Raw genomic sequence first — 19,997 nt, forward strand, 5'->3', positions numbered from 1 at the left:
CCCTGGCCCTGCCCCCTCACCCGGCCCCATCCGGGTCCCCATCTCCGCCCCAGGCAGCACCAACCTGGGGTGCGAGACCAGCCTGCGGTGCTGGGCTTCCAGGAGCTGCTGCTGCAGGAGGTATTGCTGGTGCAGGGCCTGAGGTAGGAAGGAGGGACCTGTGACGTCCTGGAACTGCAGGGTGGGCAGCGGGGTCAGCGACTGGTGCAGGGCGCCGCTGTGCTGGTGGGCCGGGGCCATGTGGGCGCTGAGGCCTGGCTGCGACTGCACGGGGTGGGCCAGCGGGAAGTCGGGAGCGAGCTGCTGCGGCTGCGGGGGGCCCAGGTGGAAGTGGCGGCAGGAGGTAGCGTGAGGATGCTGAGACCTTTGAAAGGGGGCACCTGGAAGGCAAGGACAGAGACATCTCCATGACGACCAGCACGAGCGGCCGCCACACTGACCCTCGTGCCCACCCGGGGCAGCCTGGGGCTGGTGAAGCTCAAGACCTACATTAGGACACAGCAGCGTCATCACTGTTAGAGGCATGTGGTCATCTTTAACCCAGCCAGGTGAAGGCTGTATGTGTGTACCTGCTGGAGGGGGGAAGTGTATCTTTTTTTTTGTTTTGTTTTATTTATTTATTTGAGACGGAGTCTCGCTCTGTCACCCAGGCTGGAGTGCAGTGGCACGATCTCGGCTCACTGCAAGCTCCGCCTCCCGGGTTCACGCCACTTTCCTGCCTCAGCCCCTGGAGTAGCTGGGACTAGAGGTGCCCGCCACCACGCCCGGCTAATTTTTTGTATTTTTAGTAGAGACGGGGTTTCACCGTGGTCTCGGTCTCTTGACCTCGTGATCCACCCCCCTCGGCTCCCAAAGTGCTGGGATTACAGGCGTGAGCCACCGCGCCCGGCCGGGGAAGTGTATCTTTAATAAATACATATGCATCCTTTTTATAATTAACATACTTGTTTAAAAGTTTTAAGGTTCCTAAAGCTTGGCCTTTTGAATTAGACTCCTATGCAAGCCCACTGACCCTACTACCTTTCTAAAGATGCCACATGGAGAAAAGTTAGTCCAGCCTAGCCAAGCTCTGAATTTCACTGAAGCCTGGCCAGCCAGGACTCAATCCATATGGAGCCCTAATTCCCAGAGAATAAAACATCCAGAAGTTGTTTTGCATACAGTTTTAAGGAAAAAAAAGACTCAGATCACACGAAATAGTTTTTAATTTAAGTAATAGTTAAATAATGTGTTATAACGTTATCATTTATTTAAAAGCAAACATGTCCAGGTATAAGCTGGGTTCAGGCTACATTCAATTTGAGCTCTAGTCCTTTTCTAAATAAAATTGAGCTTGATGACAAGAAAGCCTTACAAATTCTCTCTAAGTGAAAATCCAGCTCTAGGTGCCAAAGGGAGGTGTTTAATGAGGCCAAGAAGTAGACCTGGCATTTCAGAAAGATTTACAGAAAACTTCCTGCTAAACATGGCAGATTCAGTACATGTCTGCTCCTCCCAATACCCACTAAAATGAGAACAAAGGAATAGAGACAATAAACAGACAAGGACAGAGAACAGGAAAGGTGACATCAGCAGGCAACAGATGTCAACAAATTTTTGGAAGAAAAAGAAAGCAGATGGAGGAATTAGCAGAATTGAGAAATTGAAAACCAAGCACCTACCAAAGGAGTGGTCAAGAAGAAATGGACAAGTCTTGCTGCACAATGCTGGAAGGGTCAGGAATTGGGGGCAGTGGCTACTTAGGAAGGCAGGAGAAAGGGCAGAGCCGAGAACAGGGAGACTGATTGCAATCTGTGTAACGAGCAATTCTACCCAGGGCTCCTCCCCTTTCTCATGCAAGGCAGTGACTTTCCTTCCCAGAGAGGCTACAATAGGAGTGGGGGTTGACCCAAGGCAGGAGAGGGCAGGGGTGCAGCACCATGCTAACAAACACAGCAGGATTAAGTGAAAGTCTGAATATGGAACTTTGGAATCCCTCTCCTCTTCTACTACTTGGTGCCAAAAACACTGTTACCCAAGCGTGTGCCCCTCCCCTGCACCCTCCACAGCCCCAGGGTGAAACTGGGGGATGCTTCTCTAAAGAAAATCATTGGTACCAGGAAGAGCTCTGCAGATACTTCTGGTTGAGAGCACCCCAGATAAATCGTTGGGTCCCCAACTGGCCACTCAATAATGAAGCCCATTCATTGAAAAGTCCATTCTTACCCTCAAGGCACACAGACATTCTAGACAGCTTTAGTGACCTATTCTTTGGCATGAACAGAGAGCCTAAGAGTGATTGGTCTTTTGATTACAAAGTGAAAAGAGAAAGAGAACCTACCAAATTTTTAAAAATGAACTCAGAGAATCATGTCCTTTGCAGGGACATGGATGAAACTGGAAACCATCATTCTCAGCAAACCAACACAGGAACAGAAAACCAAACACCGCATGTTCTCACTCATAAGTGGGAGTTGAACAATGAGAACACATGGACACAGGGAGGGGAACATCACACACCGGTGCCTGTCCAGGGGTGGGGGGCAAGAGGAGCGAGAGCATTAGGAGAAATACCTAATGTAGATGATGGATTGATGGGTGCAGCAAACCACCATGGCACGTGTATACTTATGTAACAAACCCACACGTTCTGCACATGTATCCCAGAACTTAAAGAATATTTTTTAAAAAATGAACTCGAGGAACAGAGTTAATGCAAGGGCTAGAAAAAAAATTAACTTCAAAACAATATAATCCATACCCTCAGGAAAATAAGATGTTGGATCCATGCAACAACAGGAAGCTCTTGAAGAAGGATCAATGAGAAAACAAGAAAAAGAGCTCTTGGAAATTAGAAATGTACGAGGTGAAATGAAATTCAACAGGGCAATTGGAAGATAAAGCTGGGGACTCTCAGAAACCGGAATGAGAAGACAGAGAAATGGGGAATGGGAGGAAAAAAGATGCAAACGTTGAAGGAACCAGTCAGAAATTGCACATTTCACTAGAAAGAGAGAGGGAATGGAGGAAATGATAGGGAGAAAATTAGGAACAAAAATTACAAAGCTTGTTTCCTAGAACTGAAAGTCTGCATTTCTAGATAGAAAAGGCCTCTGAATGCCCAGCAAAATAGATGGGGGAAAGAACCCACCCGAAAGACATCTCCCTGTGAAGTGTCCAAACAACGGCAGCAAAGAGGTGGTTCTGAAGCCTTCCAGAGAAAAGTCAAACAGGTCCCATGAAGGTCAGAAATCAGAATAGTTCGAGATTTTTCAAGAATGAATCCAGAAGCTTGAAAACAATAGAGCAGCTGCCTTCAAGGTATTGAGGGGGAAGGGTGATTTCCAATCTAGAATTATCTGCCCAGCCAAACCATTAATCAAGTATGAGAATAGAATAAAGCCATTTTCAAACATATAGGAGCTCAAAAAAAATTAACCTTCTCAACACTCCTTCTCAAAAAGGTACTAACACCAACCAAGAAAGAGGAACAACAAAATAAGGCTGCACCCGACAGAGGTGGAAGGCTTCCCAAGCACACAGCTGTGCAGGGACCTCTGCAGCCATTCCACAGGGGAGCAGGAGGGTGGGGACTCTGGGAGGAGATCTGAAGCAGAGGAGAGGGGACTGGAAACAATGGGACTGCTGACAAATGTGGCCACATGAAAATAGTATTACTGCACAGTGGCTCACATCCATAATCCCAACACTTGGGGATTACTTAGGAGGGTAAAGTGGGAGGACCACTTGAGGTCAGGGGTTCAAGACCAGCCTGGACCACATAGCAAGACCCCATCTCAATAAAAGAAAGGCAAAAAAAAGAGTATTTTTAAAAATAGTATTTGAAGGAATTTTATAATGTGATAGAGAGTTTGGTAAGAATTTGTAAAAATGCTATGGAAAACAAAACAATCCAAAGAAAGTGAGGCAATTATTATGACCAGGAAAAGAAAAAGTTGTGTAAGAAACTGTAACAAACACCGCATGTTCTCACTCATAGGTGGGAATTGAACAATGAGAACACATGGACACAGGAATGGGAACATCACACTCCGGGGACTGTTGTGGGGCGGGGGGAGGGGGGAGGGATAGCGTTAGGAGATATACCTAATGCTAAATGACGAGTTAAAGGGTGCAGCACACCGACATGGCACATGGATACATATGTAACAAACCTGCACATTGTGCACATGTACCCTAAAACTTAAAGTATAATAATAATAAAATAAAATAAAAAAAAAAAAAATAAAAAAAAAAAAAAAAAAAAAAAAAAATGTAACATAATACAAGAATGTAACAGGCATAATAACTAAAGAAACTTAAAAAAATAAAAAATAAAAAAAAAGAAACTGTAACTACCTTTATGATGTTATACTTGGCTCAACAGTAAACAACATTTCTATATTAACAATAAAACAAATGATAAGCTATATTAGAACAGAAAAGGACATTTCTTCCACAATATGAATAACATAGGCAATATCAGAAATTTAAAAATAGACAAATAGAAATCTAATCTTTGGTTGTAAATTTGCTTGATAATTTATGTCTTTCAGGAAAGAAATGCCTGAAGAAGAGTTAAAAGCCCACTGCAGTTGAGGGATTTTGCCTCTGATGTGGAGGGCAAGGGGCAGACCGAAGCTGCTTGGCTCAATGTGTCTTATGCTAGTCTATTCAGCCTTGTAGATTATGTTCATGTCACTGATCAATTTTTTAAAATAAATCTTTGCAAAAAGAAATGAAAATCCAAAGAATTTCTGCCTGACTGCAAGTAAGCCAGAAAAGAATTATCTAGAACTTTAATTCCCACAAGGATTTCCATAAGTCAGGCCTCTCTGCCTCATAGATTCTGGCTTTGGTGAGTCCGGGGACTGCAGCATGAGCAAGCGGCACCGGACCCCCTTCCCCTCACTCCATGGTCTACCATCACACAGGACAAAGGGAAGAAGACTGCCAGTGTGACAGAGGGAAGGAGGGCAAGAAAAGGGAAGCACAGCAGAGGGATAAAGAAGAGAAGTAGAAGATAAGCATGACTATAAAGGAAAAGAATGGGGTGAAAACGGGTATTGTCAAGACTCTCACCCAGCACTGTCCAACAGAATTAAAATGTGGGCCACATAGGGAATTTTACATTTCCTAGTAGTCACCTTTTAAAAAGTAAAAAGAAACAGTTGAAATTAATTTTAATAATATATGTTTCTGTAATTCATCATATCCGAAATGTTATTTCAATATGTATTCTATGTAAAAAATTATTGAGCTTTTTAAAATTCTTTTCTTTTCCTACTATGTCTTGAAAATCTGGTGGCTATTTTGTACTTGCCACACGTATCAATTCACCCTAGCCTCATTCCAAGTGCCCAGGAGCCACTGGAGGTGAGTGACTTGCATTTTGGACAGTGCAACTTTATAGGAAAAAAGCCAGCTCCGTACACAGAGCAAAGCATTTCAGCCAAGTTTCCTAACTGATAGAGTGGAGCAGTGACCGTTGCTTACTGGTGAAATCCAAACCCCTTGGCCTGGTTTTGTTTGTTTGTTTTTGTTTTTGTTTTTGTTTTTTTGAGATGGAGTCTCGCTCTGTCACCAGGCTGAAGTGTAGTGGCGCGATCTCAGCTCACTGCAATCTCCACCTCCCGGGTTCAAGCCATTCTCCTGCCTCAGCCTCCACACCCAGCTAATTTTTGTGTTTTTGGTAGAGACGGGGTTTCACCATGTTGGCCAGAATGGTCTTGATCTCCTGACCTCGTGGTCCGCCCGCCTCGGCCTCCCAAAGTGCTGGGATTACAGACATGAGCCACTGCGCCCGGCCTCCCCTTGGCCTGATGTTAAAGCTACATTCTCCTTGTTTCCCACAGACCCCTCCAAGCCCTCCCCCAGCTGTCCACACTGGTCTACCAAGGAGCCTTCAGCTTTCTCTGGAGACTCATTAGGAGGACCACTTCTCTCACGTTCCCACTGGCGAGTTTGTGCTCCCATCTCCCTGGCTGCTTTTCCCATCTCGAAAGGTCCGTGTCTCCTCTCAGCTCCTCCAGAAATACCACCCTGCCCACCAGCCCCAGGGATGCCTTCCTCTGAGTGCTGAGAACTCCCTTCTTTCCCACTCTTTTGGCACCTGGCAGTGGCTACCTTGAGCTGTCTCTTCACACTGGCCGCCCCCACCAGGCTGGGCTTCGTGTCTTTGCTGTTTCTGGATCCCCACGCACCTGGCTTGGTGCTGGCACCCAGTAAATACCTGCTTGTCTGACGGATTGTTGTGGGGAGTGAGGGAAGCTCCGTGGCTCAAAGGGGCTGCGGGTTTGAGGCTGGTTGAAGGCAGACTGGTTTGAAATGGAATGGGAAAGAGAATGGCAAGTGGGGCCAGGTTGGCTCTGGGTTTTGATGCTGTGGCATGGGAGGGCCAGGTCAGGCGGGGCTGGCCAGTACCCTCCCGGGTGGGCCCTGGTGGATCCTCCCTGACTGCCAGGAATGTGCAGCTGCCTGCCTCGCAGCAGCCCCTCCTGCCATGAGGATACCCACTCTGTCCAAGGAGCCTTCAGGTTTCTCTGGAGGCTCCTTAGGAGGAGCACCAACCGCCGCAGCCTGGGGAGGTTTCTACCATCCTACAACCTGTGCCCTCGAGCGGACACACTGGAAAGTGAGAGCAGATGCCTTCTCTCCAGGGTGGCAGCCAGAGGAAGGTGGGCACAGGTACCTGGCTGTCTGTAACATTCTAGGCAATTTCTACCTGCAAGTTCCTTTGACTTCCCTTCTGGGAGGCTGTGCTGCTTCCCTCCACCATCTCCATCCCCAGAGTGGTTCTTGGTCTCAACACCCTGCTGAGAAGGGAACTGGAAGTGGAAACATCCACCTTGCCCCCTGAGGCCTCTTCTCAGCCCTAAATCATGTAGGGTCTGTAACGGTACCAGGCAGCATCTGCTCTGCTTGGTCCCTAAGACCAAAGGAGTGAAGCTCTCAGGATAGAATATCTGGGCCCATGACAAATCAATGATCAGTGATGTCTGAAAACCAGACATCCCAAATACCCCATTAGTAGACAACCTGCAGTTTTTCCTGTTAGAGTTACTCCTTCAAGTTAAAAAAATAATCTCCAGATGTCCCTGATTACATTATGCATTTATCATATTTCCCCAGGCTAAAATGCCATCAGTTGAAAGACCCATTATGAGCTAAATAATATTTTTAGGGAGTAGGGAGAAAGAAGGGTCTCCCAGAAACAAACAAACACCACATTAAATAAACACGTCAATGGTAAGACACACATTCGTTTCAGAAGAAAAATGTGCATCTTAGGATTCTGGAGTTGATACGGACAGTGAGCACACCTGAGAATTGGCCAGGAGCTGTACCATAAAGCAAGGGGTGGGGGCCTGAGTGAGGTGGGTGCAGGGCTGAGGATAGCCCTGCACAGCTGGGACAGGGGGAACCCACAAGTGCTGGGCTCACCTGACGCCCACCTGGCACACATGGTGCGCACTATAGGTGACCCACAAATGCCTGGGGACTGCTGGCTGCTGGATAGTGGGTGGATAGGAGGACAGAAGAACCCATAGGGGAGGGAAAGGAAAGGGAGCAGCAGAGAGCAGTAGGGAATGTGGGTGGGGTAACAGTGACAAGGTCCCCGAGTCTCTAAAAGGCTCACTGCCTTGCCTGGAACACTCATCTGATAAGTGACAAAGTAGAAATTTGAACCAAGGTGTTTCCTGAAAGCCAAATGTGGACGGGCAGAAGGGAACAGAGTACAGGGAGTTAGGAAGCTTGATGAAATATGGTAGCAGTGAGACAGTGCTGTGGTCTGTATGTTGGTGTCACCCCAAAGTCATATGTTCAAATCCTAACCGCCAAGGTGATGGATTTAGGAGGCAGGGCCTTTGGGAGGTGATTAGGTCGTGGGGATAAAACCCAATGAATAGGATTAGTGCCCTTATAAAAGAGGCCCCAAAGAGCCGGCTTGCTGCTTCCACCAGTGAGAACACAGAGGGAAGGAGCCATCTATGAGGAGGTGGGCCCTCACCAGACACCAAATCTGCCAACACCTTGATCTTGGACTGCCCAGCCTCCAGAACTGTGAGTAGTGCATTTCTGTTGTTCATAAGCTCCCAGCCTATGGCCTTCTGTTACAGCATCCAGGACAGACTAAGACAGGGGGCCTCCCAGGGAGGAGGACGGTGTAGAAATAGGGCCAGGACACCAAGAGGACACACTGGGTGCAGTCAGGGGGCTCCTCTGGCCAGCAGATGAGGGGATTGGCGTGAGGGCTGGGCCTGGGCAGTAGCAAAGAGCCAGGCCAAGAAGTCAGATGCCAGGAACTGTGGAAGGCAGCAAAGGCTTCTTTAGGAAAGGCTGACTCCCGAGCTGGAGGTCCTGATGCTCCAGCCCCAGGAGGAAAGCTCTGGAGGAAAGTGAAGTTTCATCCTCAAGACTCCAGGGCTGAGAGGCACTGCCTTCCAGTCCTCCAAGGAAAAGGGGGCTGAAGGAGGGGAAGAACAGGCAGCCTGAAGGGCCCCACAGGGCACCTGACATCTCGACCTGGCCTGCCACCCACCCGGGGCCACCCCAGTGATAATGGCCTTCTGCTGGTGGGCACCTCAAGCACAGGTCTGCCCAGGGTCCCTGTTGCAGGCCCCCCAGGTGACCAGAGCCAGCTCTCCCTGCCCCAGGGATGTGGGATCCTGGGAGATCCCAAGGATGGGATCCAAACCTTCCTAGGCTTCTCTGGGGCTCCCTGGAAGCCCGAGTTCCCGCCTCCCCAGGCCAGCTCTCAGGTGTCAGGTTTCCTGCTGTGCTCAGCTACTGAGCCAGCCTCACTCTTCCCCAGCGTTGGGGCAGAACAGGGGGACACTGGAGGCAGGGACCTGATGGTCAGAAAGGAGGGAAAGGCCCGAGACTCCCTCTCCAAAGGCACCAGGGAGGGGCAGGGAGAAAGAAGACAGGACAGCGGGCTGCAGGGCTGGAGAGGCTCAGCCTCATCAGCTGGGGTTCAGCACTGGATCCTTTTTGAAAAGCCCACACAAGCAGCAAAGAAAGCTGGCCTTTTGAAAAGCAGGTCTCTGCCCACAGAGGCCAGTGAGGAAGGCATCACTACCAAGAAATCTTCAAAGCCAGGCAGAATCACCCAGTGTAAGGTCTCCATCCCAAAGGCCAGGGCACTTGCCCTCACAGTCAGACCTGGACAGCCCCATGGACTTCTCCAGGCCCTAGTTTCCTGGACTTGTGACCTGCAGTGATGCTGCTGATCCCACACACCTGCTGAAATCTCTTTGCTGGCAGGGGCCTCAAATAGCTTCTGACCAGCCCTCTCATCTTATTCACGGGGAGGCTAAGTAGAAAGTAGAAAGCACCGGGAAGATGTTTGTGTTCAGTGTTGTGACCGCTGCCAGGGTCCTAGAGCTGGACAGAGCAGACCTGAGATTGGCACGTCAGAGCTGTGATGTGATGCCCAGCATTTGAAGTGGGCTGGAAGCAGGGAGAAACAAGGACCAGCGCTGACCTTCGAAATCCCTCTTCCAAATAAATGGCCGCCACGTTAACTTTCCTAAAGCACAGTTCTGAGCATTCCATTCCCTGCCCAAATCCCCCTCCCAGCCTTGCTCTCCCTCACTGCTGTATCTGACCTTCCTCATCTCTCCCAGACCCCCAGGGGCCTTGCCTGCCTTTGGGCCCTCGACAGCCATTCTCTGTCCTCTGGCACTGCCACCCTGCTTTGCCAGACCATTGCATCCTGTCCAACCTTGACTATCCTGGGCAGATGTTAACTCCCTTGGGAGCCCTCCAAGACCTTCCCAGGTGGATGAAATTCTCCTCTCCATCTGATTTGTGGCATTTAGGCCATTATACTTGGCATTTTGTCTGTGTATGAATTTTATCTCCAATAAATTTGCGAAGTGAGTGTTTTCAGAGGAGGTACCATGCAGTAAATGCCCTTTGTTCTTAGAAGGGAATATTCTTAGAAATATTCTGAGATGGGAGGATAATGAGATACTGGAGAAAAGAAAGAGGGAAGGACGTGGAAAGAGGAGAGTGAAGAAGGAGGAAGGAGGGAAAGGAGGAAGAAAGAGTTCCTTATCTTAGAACAGGTAAGGATGAAGTTATTAGCTAGTAAAGAAGCATAGTTCTTCATGGAATCCTCCAATATCCTAGCTAAATGAAGTGCAGAGATCACGCAGCCTTCATTCTACAGATGAAGATCTGGAGGCCAGGAAATCTGGGGTGGCATGTCTGAGGGCTCTACGGTAGTCAAGGCCAAGTTGGGGCTGGCGTCCAGGCCTCCTGAGTCCCAGTGCTGCAGTGTGATCCCCCTGCTCTGCCACATCAGTGTCATGGCTTTCCAGCATGTGGGTCCTCGTATACCCATACACGTCTTCACATGGTACGCCCAGAGAGGAACCCACCTGCCTGGTGGCTTGCCGAATGGAAATAACATGCCATAGTGCTGGTGGTACCACCTCTTCTCCCCATCCTTCTCTCTCTCCTGAGTTCCCCTAGGAATAAGCCTGTTCCTGCCTACGACCGTAACCAAGAAACAAAGCACTAGCTCCTGGCCTCCATGGGGAATAGGCTTGAATCTCTTCTTTGGGAGATGCTGAGGAATGGCCGAGGTGAGCACGACTGCTCAGGCGCAGTGCACGTTGCCTTGGCCAATAGCCCCAGGCCTCCTCCCTGGACTAAGGAAATGCCAAGGACAAGCCCTGTCTCTATAGAGCAGGCCAAATGTTTCCAGGCCCTTGAGTGCTTCCGTAGCAAGACAAATCCCAGGGCCTTTGGACGTCCCCCAAAGGAAAGGCTTTAGGACTTGCATTTCACAGGGTTTAACTGATGGAAAGGTTGAAGGAAACTCCTGGGTACTGGAACTGATTTGGGGAAACTCATGTTAAAATGGACATTGATAAACCGGACTCTGATGATGGACAGCAAGGTTGTGAAGGGACTTGAGTAATCTGACACTAGGAACAGTTGGAGAATCTGGGCATGAGCAGGGAAGAGGAAACTCTGGGTCAGGTAATAGCTGCAGTCAAAGGGTAAAAGTCTTTCCGGTAGGCGGATTTGAGTCAACATAAGGAAGACATTTCTCAGAATTTATTTTGTCTCCCAAAGTTCCTTATCACTGCAGATGTCCATGCAGAGGCCAATTAACTGCTCAGAAGAGGAGTGTGAACACCAGCAAAGGGCGGGGGTGTGACCTGGAGTACTTCCAGGGCCCTTTTTGGACTACCAGGAGATGATGCAAATTCCCTGCAACATCTACCCTCCTTTTGGCCTGATCATAGTTAAAGTTGCCAAACTGGACAGTTGCCTTCTGTGAAGGCACAGAGAACCGGACCTCAGTAGGGGGGAAGAAGCATGGCAGTAAGGAGAGAGCAAGTCTTGGGTCCTCAGGGAGCAAGCCGGGGGGCCTGCACCCAGGTGGAAGGAGACGTAGTCCAGAGGAGGCCCACGTCCAAAGATAGACTTCACGTTCTACTCAATATGGCCCCTAGGGAGCCTCCTCTCCCCTCTGCATGGATACAGCACAGAATCTCGTTTCCTATATCTTCTGAGTCTCTCAACAGCCCACACTGACTTTTCTAGCCTGAGAGAAATTCGGATTTCGTGCAACTAGGTAAGGCACCCTTTGTGACTCATTCAGATGCAGGGTGCTTGGGAAAGTGACACAGGAAAAATGAGGGTGGGGGGAAATTGTAGGGAAACTTGAATGGCAGAACTGAGAGTCTGGGGTACACTTCATGAGCTAACTACTTGACTACACACCAGATAAATCAGAGATGAAGAAAATGAAAGTGGGCCATCTGCCCAGAACCCAGCTTCAAAGGCCATTCTTTCCGGGTTCCTTACCTACTCCACGTATATCAGTTTAACCTCTTTTGCTCCAGTCTGATCAACCCCAAGAGGCCTATTGCTTGGCTTAGCCCCCAGGGCTGCCATGGGTCTGCTTTCCTCCCTCTCTGTCTATTGGTTCCTGGTCCAATGGAGGATGCCAAGGGCCTAGAAAGAAAGTGATATGCCCAAAGGGATCCTTTACAGCCAAGAGCAGCTTTGTGATGCTTCCCCAGGGCCAGGCTTTGATCTCTAATGAAAAGCTCAGCTTCTTCCAAGGAACTGAATTCCTGCTCCCAAAACACTGATGGGAGGGGACTTTGCATCCTAAGGAACGCTACTTGCCCATGGGTCTGAGACAATTAAGCAGCAAGCTTCCAACAAGCAGCAAGCTTCCAACAAGCAGCAAAGGGCCAGTTTTTAGCTCCAGTTGCCATCATGGACCAGGAGCAAGGGAAAGAAGCCTAGAAGGGTTGGTTAGAGACAAGATACAATTACAGAAGAAAACCTCTGTGCATAATGGGACAATATTCCGGGCATGATCCATCCAAGAAGATACTTTTCCCCATCTAAATCAACAAAGTATATGGACACATTTCCGCCACAATCCTAACAAGGCATTTTGTGGAAGCCATATATGGTCAGAAGACTGTACACTCCATGAAGGCAGAGCCTGGGTCTGTCTCATTCACCTCTACCCCTACTGCCTGGCACAGATCCTAATACACAGTAAGAACTTGCTGAATGAATGAATGATCATGAACAGGTGAGCATGGAGGAAGCATAATATTGCCAAAAACCTTGGTCACGTGCAAGCAGCTGCCTCGCAGCATTTTAGAATTGCATGGAATTTCATGGTGTCAGAGGGAGAAACAAAACTAAAGCAGATAAAGTGCAAGGTAGAAAGACTAGCTTTGAAGAATTACAGACAGAAAGACTGGGAATTCTTTGCAATGAGTATAAGGGCCCAGTTGCAGGTCCAGCATGAACTGAGGAGACCCAGCACGGAGGTGGTCAGTGTGCATCACAATCAACTAACTAATTGCTAACTAGAAGAAGAAGCAATTTCAGACCCAAAACAGAAGTCCTCATCCTGCCATTCCTGGCCAGGGAAGGAGGGGTCTGCACTGTGGATGGCACTGGGTGGCTTTTGCAAACCATGTAGAGTTCCTCTTAGGTCATGAGTTCAGATATTCTCCTACTATTATATTTTTAATAAAGACTCAAGTAAATTAAAAACAAAAAAGCAAATCTCCAAACCCCAATAACTTTCTTTCATTTTTTTTTTTTAAGATGGAGTCCTGCTCTTGTTGCCCAGGCTAGAGTACAATGATGCAATCTAGGCTCACTGCAACCTCCACCTCCTGGGTTCAAGCAATTCTCCTGCCTCAGCCTCCTGAGTAACTGGGATTACAGGCGCACACCACCACACCTGGCTCATTTTTATATTTTTAGTAGAGATGGGGTTTCACCATGTTGGCCAGGCTGGTCTCGAACTCCTGACATCAGGTGATCCACCCTCCTCAGCCTCCCAAAGTGCTGGGATTAGAGGTGTGAGCCACTGCATCCGGCCCAAACCCCAGTAACTTTCAAGACATGCTACGGTGGCTACCTGGACCACATTAGCATTGTCTGGTGCCAAAAGGAGGGGACCCAGTTCAGAAAGCCACTTTGATGGGGCCCCTTCCTATTGAGGTGTGCGGAACACACGCTATGCTTACACAAGCCCAGCCCTGTGAATACAGTGGACAGGACAGAGAGTAGCTTCATTCCTCTGCCTCCCATTTCTCCTGGGAGAATTGTTTCGTCTGATGCCCCTTTCTCCTCTGCGCTCCTGTGTTCTGCCCCAAGCCTGGCTCCCAGAGCCATCCATTCTGATGTGTGATGATGGGGAAGAGTTTAGATGAAGAGCTTGGACCGTGGCTTTTCTCAGGAGTGGTTATGTTTTAAGGAGCTGGTGCTATGAAGTCTTAACGGTGGGATTTCAGACAGCAGCCAGTGAGTGGAGGCGCCATGGGAGTTCTTGACCTCCACGCGCCCCTGAAATCAGGTCACATCAGTGAGTGGATATCTACTTGCTTTCGGAGGGAGCCAGAGTCAGTAAAATTAGATTCCCGACCATCACTGCTCATGGGGCAGCCCTGTCTAGCACTCTGGGGTGTTGGGGAGGGGAGGTGTGCATGAGAGAAAAAGAGAAGGTGGACGTCAGTGGAAATACATGAGAAAGGAAGACAGGAAAGAAAGGTTAGAGGAGAGCAGGGGAAGAGAGATAACAAAAGGATGCAAAGAGGAAGCAGGGAGGGAGGAGATGCCTGGGAAAGGCAGAGCTATAGGCTTCTTGGAGCTGGCAGATTCCACATGCCTAACAAGCAGCAGAGGCCTGTCCATCTCCAATTACCTCGAGGGGCTCCATCAGCCCCTTGGCTGCCCGTGCCTTGTGACTGCCCGCCTCTCACCCCTGTTGGCCTTCCCCAGGTAGGCCTGGTCCAGCTGTGCGCTGCCCACTCCGCTCATTGCTTAATATCATGCAGTTATTTCAGGCCAGCAGCCCTTTGACCCGGTCACTCCAGCTAGACCCAAAGGGCCCCTCAGGCCGAGACTGTGCCCGCTCCCCTAGAGGAGAGTCCCGGCAGGCTCTCAGGGGAGTGACTTGGGTACCCACTTCCTGTCTCTGGACTTCAGCTTTCCAATCTGCAAAACGAGCATGTTGTGTCTTGCTTGCCTACCTAGCAGGGGGAATGCTATGAAGCTCCCCCACCCCCTCCCCCAATGAAAGTGTCTTATAAAGTATAGAGGCTTTTCACCCTCCACGAGGTCTGGCCTAGGGCTGGCTGCAGAGGATGGCTCAATGATTTCCTTGAATTGGAGATGTTCCCAAACTCTGAGAGCACCTGCACCTCCCAAGTCCCCCTCTTCCCATCAAGCTCCAGCACCGTCTGTAGTAACATACCAGGCAGGGGAGAGTAGTCAGGGCACCCAGCAACAGGCCACCCAAGGGCAGCCTGTCAACAGAAGCACCCTGGCTGACAGCCTACTTCTGGGGTGAACTCCAGGACATCAGAAAAATTCATGGTCCCGTAATAGCGTTCCCACTAGAACCAAAAATTATCCAGGAGGGAATCATTGCTTTGGATTAAGCATTGCTCTCCCTCTCTCACTTCTCCTTTCAAAGTGCAAATGCCCAAAAGAGGGCAACACATTAACTCGCTAATGTTTCCTAGTGTGGATGAACTTGCGAGATTTTCTGTCTGTCCAGAGAGAATGGAAAACCACGGAGGTGCTGAATGAGTTGGCAAGACTAGGACAGAAAAACTAACTTTCTCCCCTTCACAGTCCTGCCCTCACAGCCCAGAGCATGAACATAGCCAGTTGATAGCTCTTTTCTGGGTCTGTAACTATCTTTCCACATAATTGCATTTGATTCAGAACTTGACTTATTCAATCACCAAATATTTATTGCATGCCTTCTACATGTGAGACATTGTTCTAGGTGCTAGGGGCGTAGCCATGATAAAGCAGTTAAAAATCCTTGCCGTTGTGGAACTGCAATCTAGTTCTGTCCTGTCCCGTATGGTTACCAAATGTGAAATATGGCTAGTTCAAATTCACATGTGCTGTCGTATGTAAAATAGACACAAGACATCAGAGACTTAGTGCAAACAAAATAATGTAAAAAATTAGTAACTTTTAAAATTAATTAAATACTGATAATATTTTGGATGTAGTTAATTAAATAATGTATATTATTACAATTGATTTCCCGTTTTCTCCTTTTTTTTTGGAGACAGTGTCTTGCCCTGTCACTCAGGCTGGAGTGCAGTGGCATGATCACAGCTCACTGCAGCATCTATCTCCTGGGCTCAAGCGATCCTCCCATTTCAGCCTCCTAAGTAGCTGGGACTATGGACATGTGCCACCACACCAAGCTAATTTTTTTATTTTTTATTTTTTGTAGAGATGGAGGTCACACTATGTTGCCCAGGCTGGTCTCAAACTGCTGGCTTCAAGTGATCCTCCTGCCTTCAAGTGCTAAGATTATAGGCATAAGCCACCACGCTTATCCTGTTTTCACTTTTTTAACGTGGCTGCTAGAAAAAATTAAATTATATATGTGTCTTATATTATCCTTTTTAATTTTATTTTATTTTTATTTTTTGAGAAAGAGGAGTCTTGCTCTGCCGCCCAGGCTGGAGTGCAATGGTATGATTTTGGCTCACTGCAACCTCCAACTCCCAGGTTCAAGCGATTCTCCCACCTCAGCCTCCAGAGTAGCTGGGGTTACAGGAGCCCGCCACCAAGCCCGGGTAGTTTTTGTATTTTTAGTAGAGACGGGGTTTCACCATGTTGGCCAGGCTGGTCTCAAACTCCTGACTTTAGGTGATCTGCCTGCCTCAGCCTCCCAAAATGCTGGGATTTACAGGCATGAGCCACTGTGCCTGGCCTTACATTATACTTCTATTGGACAGCACTGGCCTATCCAATAAGTAGATATATAAGAAAATATGTCATGTATTGATGATGACAGAGCTATGGAAAAAATGAAGCAGGGAAGAAGAGAAGGTTGGGGGGTTTCCATTTTAAATATGACTGCCAAGCGAACCTTCACTGAGAAGATAACTATTGCGTAAAGAGCTGAAGAAGGTGAAGGACTGAACAGGCAGATATCCAGGCAAAGTGCTTTCTGGGCAGACAGAACTGCACACGCAAAGGCCCTGTGGTGAGGGCAAGCCTGAATTTTGAGAAACATCAGGAGGCTTGAGTGGTAGGAATTTAGGTGATACTGATCTTGGGGGCTGGGGAGACAGATGGTGCAGGAACGCACTGGTCATTATAGGATGTTGCCTTTGACTCTGAGGAGGGTATCTGAGCAGAGAAGTGACAGGTCTTGACTCTCTGGCTGCTGAATAGAATAGGCTGCGGAAGGCAAAGGTAAGAAGCAGGAACCAGGGAAGAAATGATGGTTTCTTGGACCAGGGTGGCAATCGGGGGAAGGTGAAAGGAATGGTCGGATCCAAAATATATTTCATTTCAAGGGTACAGGTGACAAGATTTGTTCATGGATTGGATGTAAAGCCTGAGAGACAGAGGACAAGATAGACTCCATGTCTCGCTTGCTAAGCAATTAGAAGATTGGTGTGGCTGACAGTTTGCAAAAATGGCCTCAATTTCTCCCCTCCCTGTGTGCTCACCGTCCCCTACAAGCTCCTCCCATTAAAGGCAGAGTCTACTTTCCCACCCCTTGCATCTGGGCATGGCCATGTGACTGACTTAGGCCAATAGAAGGTAGCAGAAGTGACATCATGCCAATTCTGAGCCCAGGCCTCAAGAGACCTTGCAATTTCCACTCTCTCTTGGTCTCCTGCCTCTACCATAAGAACAAGCCCAGGCTAACCTGCTGGAGGATGAGAGACCATGTGATATACAAATAAACTGTGCTAGACCCATCAGTCCCAGCTGACCGCAGCCATGTGAGCGAGTCTAAGAAGACCAAAAGGACTTCCCAGCTGAGCCCAACCCAAATTACCAACCCACTGAATTGTGAGCTGCATAAATGGTTGTTGTTTTAAGGCCAAATTTTGGAGTGATTGTTATACAGAAAAAGCTAACTGATACAAATGGCATTGCCGTTTATTGAGGTGGGGACTCAATTTTGAGTTGCACGCTCATTGTTCTGAATGTGAATCTGAATGCTTAAAGAGCAAAGTCCCTGTATTGTCTCCATGCAACACCCAGAGCACCCTCAGGACAGGGCTGGATGCTATCTGGGTGCTTGGTGGATGCTTATGGATGGAGGGATGGAAGGATGGATGATGACTTCTTCATTGGCTTCCTTATCACGAGCCAGGTTTCTGAATCACCCTTCTCCTCACAAAGCCAGAAGAACTTTAAATGCCTCCTTCCTCCGTGCCCACTGCTCTCTCAAAAGTTTATAGTTGAACTTTGATTTCCTAGAGCTTTCCTGCAGGTCCATGTGTTTCCTTAAGAACGCAAAGCACTGATTTTTAGCCTCGATTTTGACTTCCCACACCCAGCCTTTTCCCAGATGTGCTGGCAAATAGACAAATCAATTGTTTTGAGTTTTTCTTCCTCTCCACCCCCATGACTTGTTAATTAGCCATGAAAATGCCAGCAGCAAAGTCAGGAAGGCTGAGGACAAACCCCAGCCCTGAGTGGCCAGCTGGTGCAGCACTGGGTGTCCAAATTGGTTTCCATTTTCAAGGCTTCAGGCACTGTTTCCTGCCTCCCTGCTTACCTCTCCTCCCACCTGGCACTCCAGGTCCCTCGTGAACTCTGCTTCAGTCCCTCTGTGATGATCCCAGTCATATCAGCATATCACACTTCACCTGTCACAAAGCTTTTCCCAAATTCAGCCCTACAACCATCCAGTGCAATGAATTATGGGCATTATTCCCATTTTAAAGATGAAGAAACTGAGGCACAAGGGTTAGAAAGACTTGCTCAGCATCACTTGGCCCAGGTCGGGAATCTGGAGCCTGTTTGATTCCAAGCCTTTCTTTCACTCTCGGCACCATCAAAACACATTCTCAATAAAGGGCCAAGTGCACCAGGGAGGGGGCTCCTTCAGCAACTTTTTTATTTTTTATTTTTTATTTTTACTTTTGTTTTTTTTTGAGACAGAGTCTTGCTCTGTCACCCAGGCTGGAGTGCAGTGGCACGATCTCGGCTCACCGCAAGCTCCGCCTCCCGGGTTCACGCCATTCTCCTGCCTCAGCCTCCCGGGTAGCTGGGACTACAGGCACCCGCCACCGTGCCCGGCTAATTTTTTTGTATTTTTAGTAGAGACGGGGTTTCACTGTGTTAGCCAGGATTACCTCCATCTCCTGACCTTGTGATCCACCCACCTCGGCTTCTCAAAGTGCTGGGATTACAGGCGTGAGCCACCGTGCCTCGCCTTCCTTCAGCAACTTACTGGTAAGGTCACTGCCTTGGGGCTCACGTGGGTATTCACATTTCAATGAGTGTCAGTCAAACTCTGGCAGAGGTCATGTAGGCCTGGGGAGGGGATGCTCTGGATTGACAAAGGGACTCCACCAGGCCCTGAAACTGTGGCAGCAGCGCACAGGCTGACTTGGCTTCTGCTCCCTCCCCTGCCCATTTCCTGGGCTTTGGCTCCAGATGTTATCTGAAGCTGGTGGGGTGTCCATGAGCTGAGAATAAAGGCCCAGCAGGACTGCAGCTTAGCTCAGCCCTTGCTCCCTCACACATCCTCCTGCAGCCCTGGGTGGAAGTGCACGCTCCCCATTCACAAGGCTGTGATGACACAAAATGAAAACGTTTCCTAGGGGCGAAATGGCTCCCAATGAACCTAACATGGCTACTCATATGGCCTTTCCCAGAGGCCTCTGCAACCTGCCCTCCACACTGGGGCAAAGAAGGCCCTGAGGACCAGGATTCCACGTGCTGTGTTTGCCCTTCTGGACTCTCAAGGCTTTGTGTGTGTGCATGTGTCTGTGAGCGTGCATCTGTGTATGTGTGTAGTATTGTGTGGTATGTGGCATGAGCATGAATGATTAAGCATGTGTGTGTGCATGGTGCAGGTATGGATATGGGCATGTGTGAGCATGTGTCTGTGGGATTTGTGTGAACGTGTTCGTGTGCGGGTATATGTCTATTCATGGATATGTGCATGTACATGCATGTTGTGGCACCTGTGATGTGTGTGTGTGTGTACGTGTGTGTGTGCGCACATAGAGAGCAGCTGTGGTCTGAGTCTCCACAACCTGCCCCATGGCCTGCTGAGGTTAGTCAGGTCTGCCTGTAAGCAGCACCTACACAGAGCCCTGGTTTGCAAGGCTAATGATTTTTTATAAACATCTGCTGTTTACCAACACAGCATAGGGAGATTAAAGCAGTTTCCCTTAAGGAAGCAGTGGACACATCTGCCCAGAGAGTCAGGCAGGTTGTGTTCAGGTCTCGTCTTAATCAGTCACTCACTATGTGGCCTTAGGCAAGCAGCCTGGCTTCTCCGAGCCTCAGCTTCCTGACCTGCAAAATGAGCATACGATATTGCCATCTCTACCTCCAGAAGGCCATGGATTCAGATGAGAACTGCTGGGAGATGGTGCTTTGAAAATTGTAGGGCACCCTACACAAATGAGGCCTGGTATTAAGGACATTATAGCAAACATTTCTAAGAGAGGAACCCGAGCATGCTGCATGACTTTGAATTAAATTATGTGGTTTAG

At 48.6% G+C, this 19,997-nt stretch overlaps 1 protein-coding gene across 2 annotated transcripts in view; it reads right to left on the reverse strand.

Moving 5' to 3' along the window:
• RNF165 (ring finger protein 165) overlaps nucleotides 1–19,997 on the reverse strand; it is a 127,206-nt gene that overhangs the window by 28,522 nt on the left and 78,687 nt on the right. For both annotated transcript variants that reach the window (XM_003267544.3, XM_030810497.1), the window contains exon 2: nucleotides 65–380. In XM_003267544.3, the coding sequence (XP_003267592.1) occupies nucleotides 65–380 (316 nt within the window). The remainder of the gene's footprint in view (nucleotides 1–64; nucleotides 381–19,997) is intronic.

This window comes from Nomascus leucogenys, chromosome 4 (genome assembly GCF_006542625.1).
Source record: "Nomascus leucogenys isolate Asia chromosome 4, Asia_NLE_v1, whole genome shotgun sequence".
Taxonomy (NCBI): Eukaryota; Metazoa; Chordata; class Mammalia; order Primates; family Hylobatidae; genus Nomascus; species Nomascus leucogenys.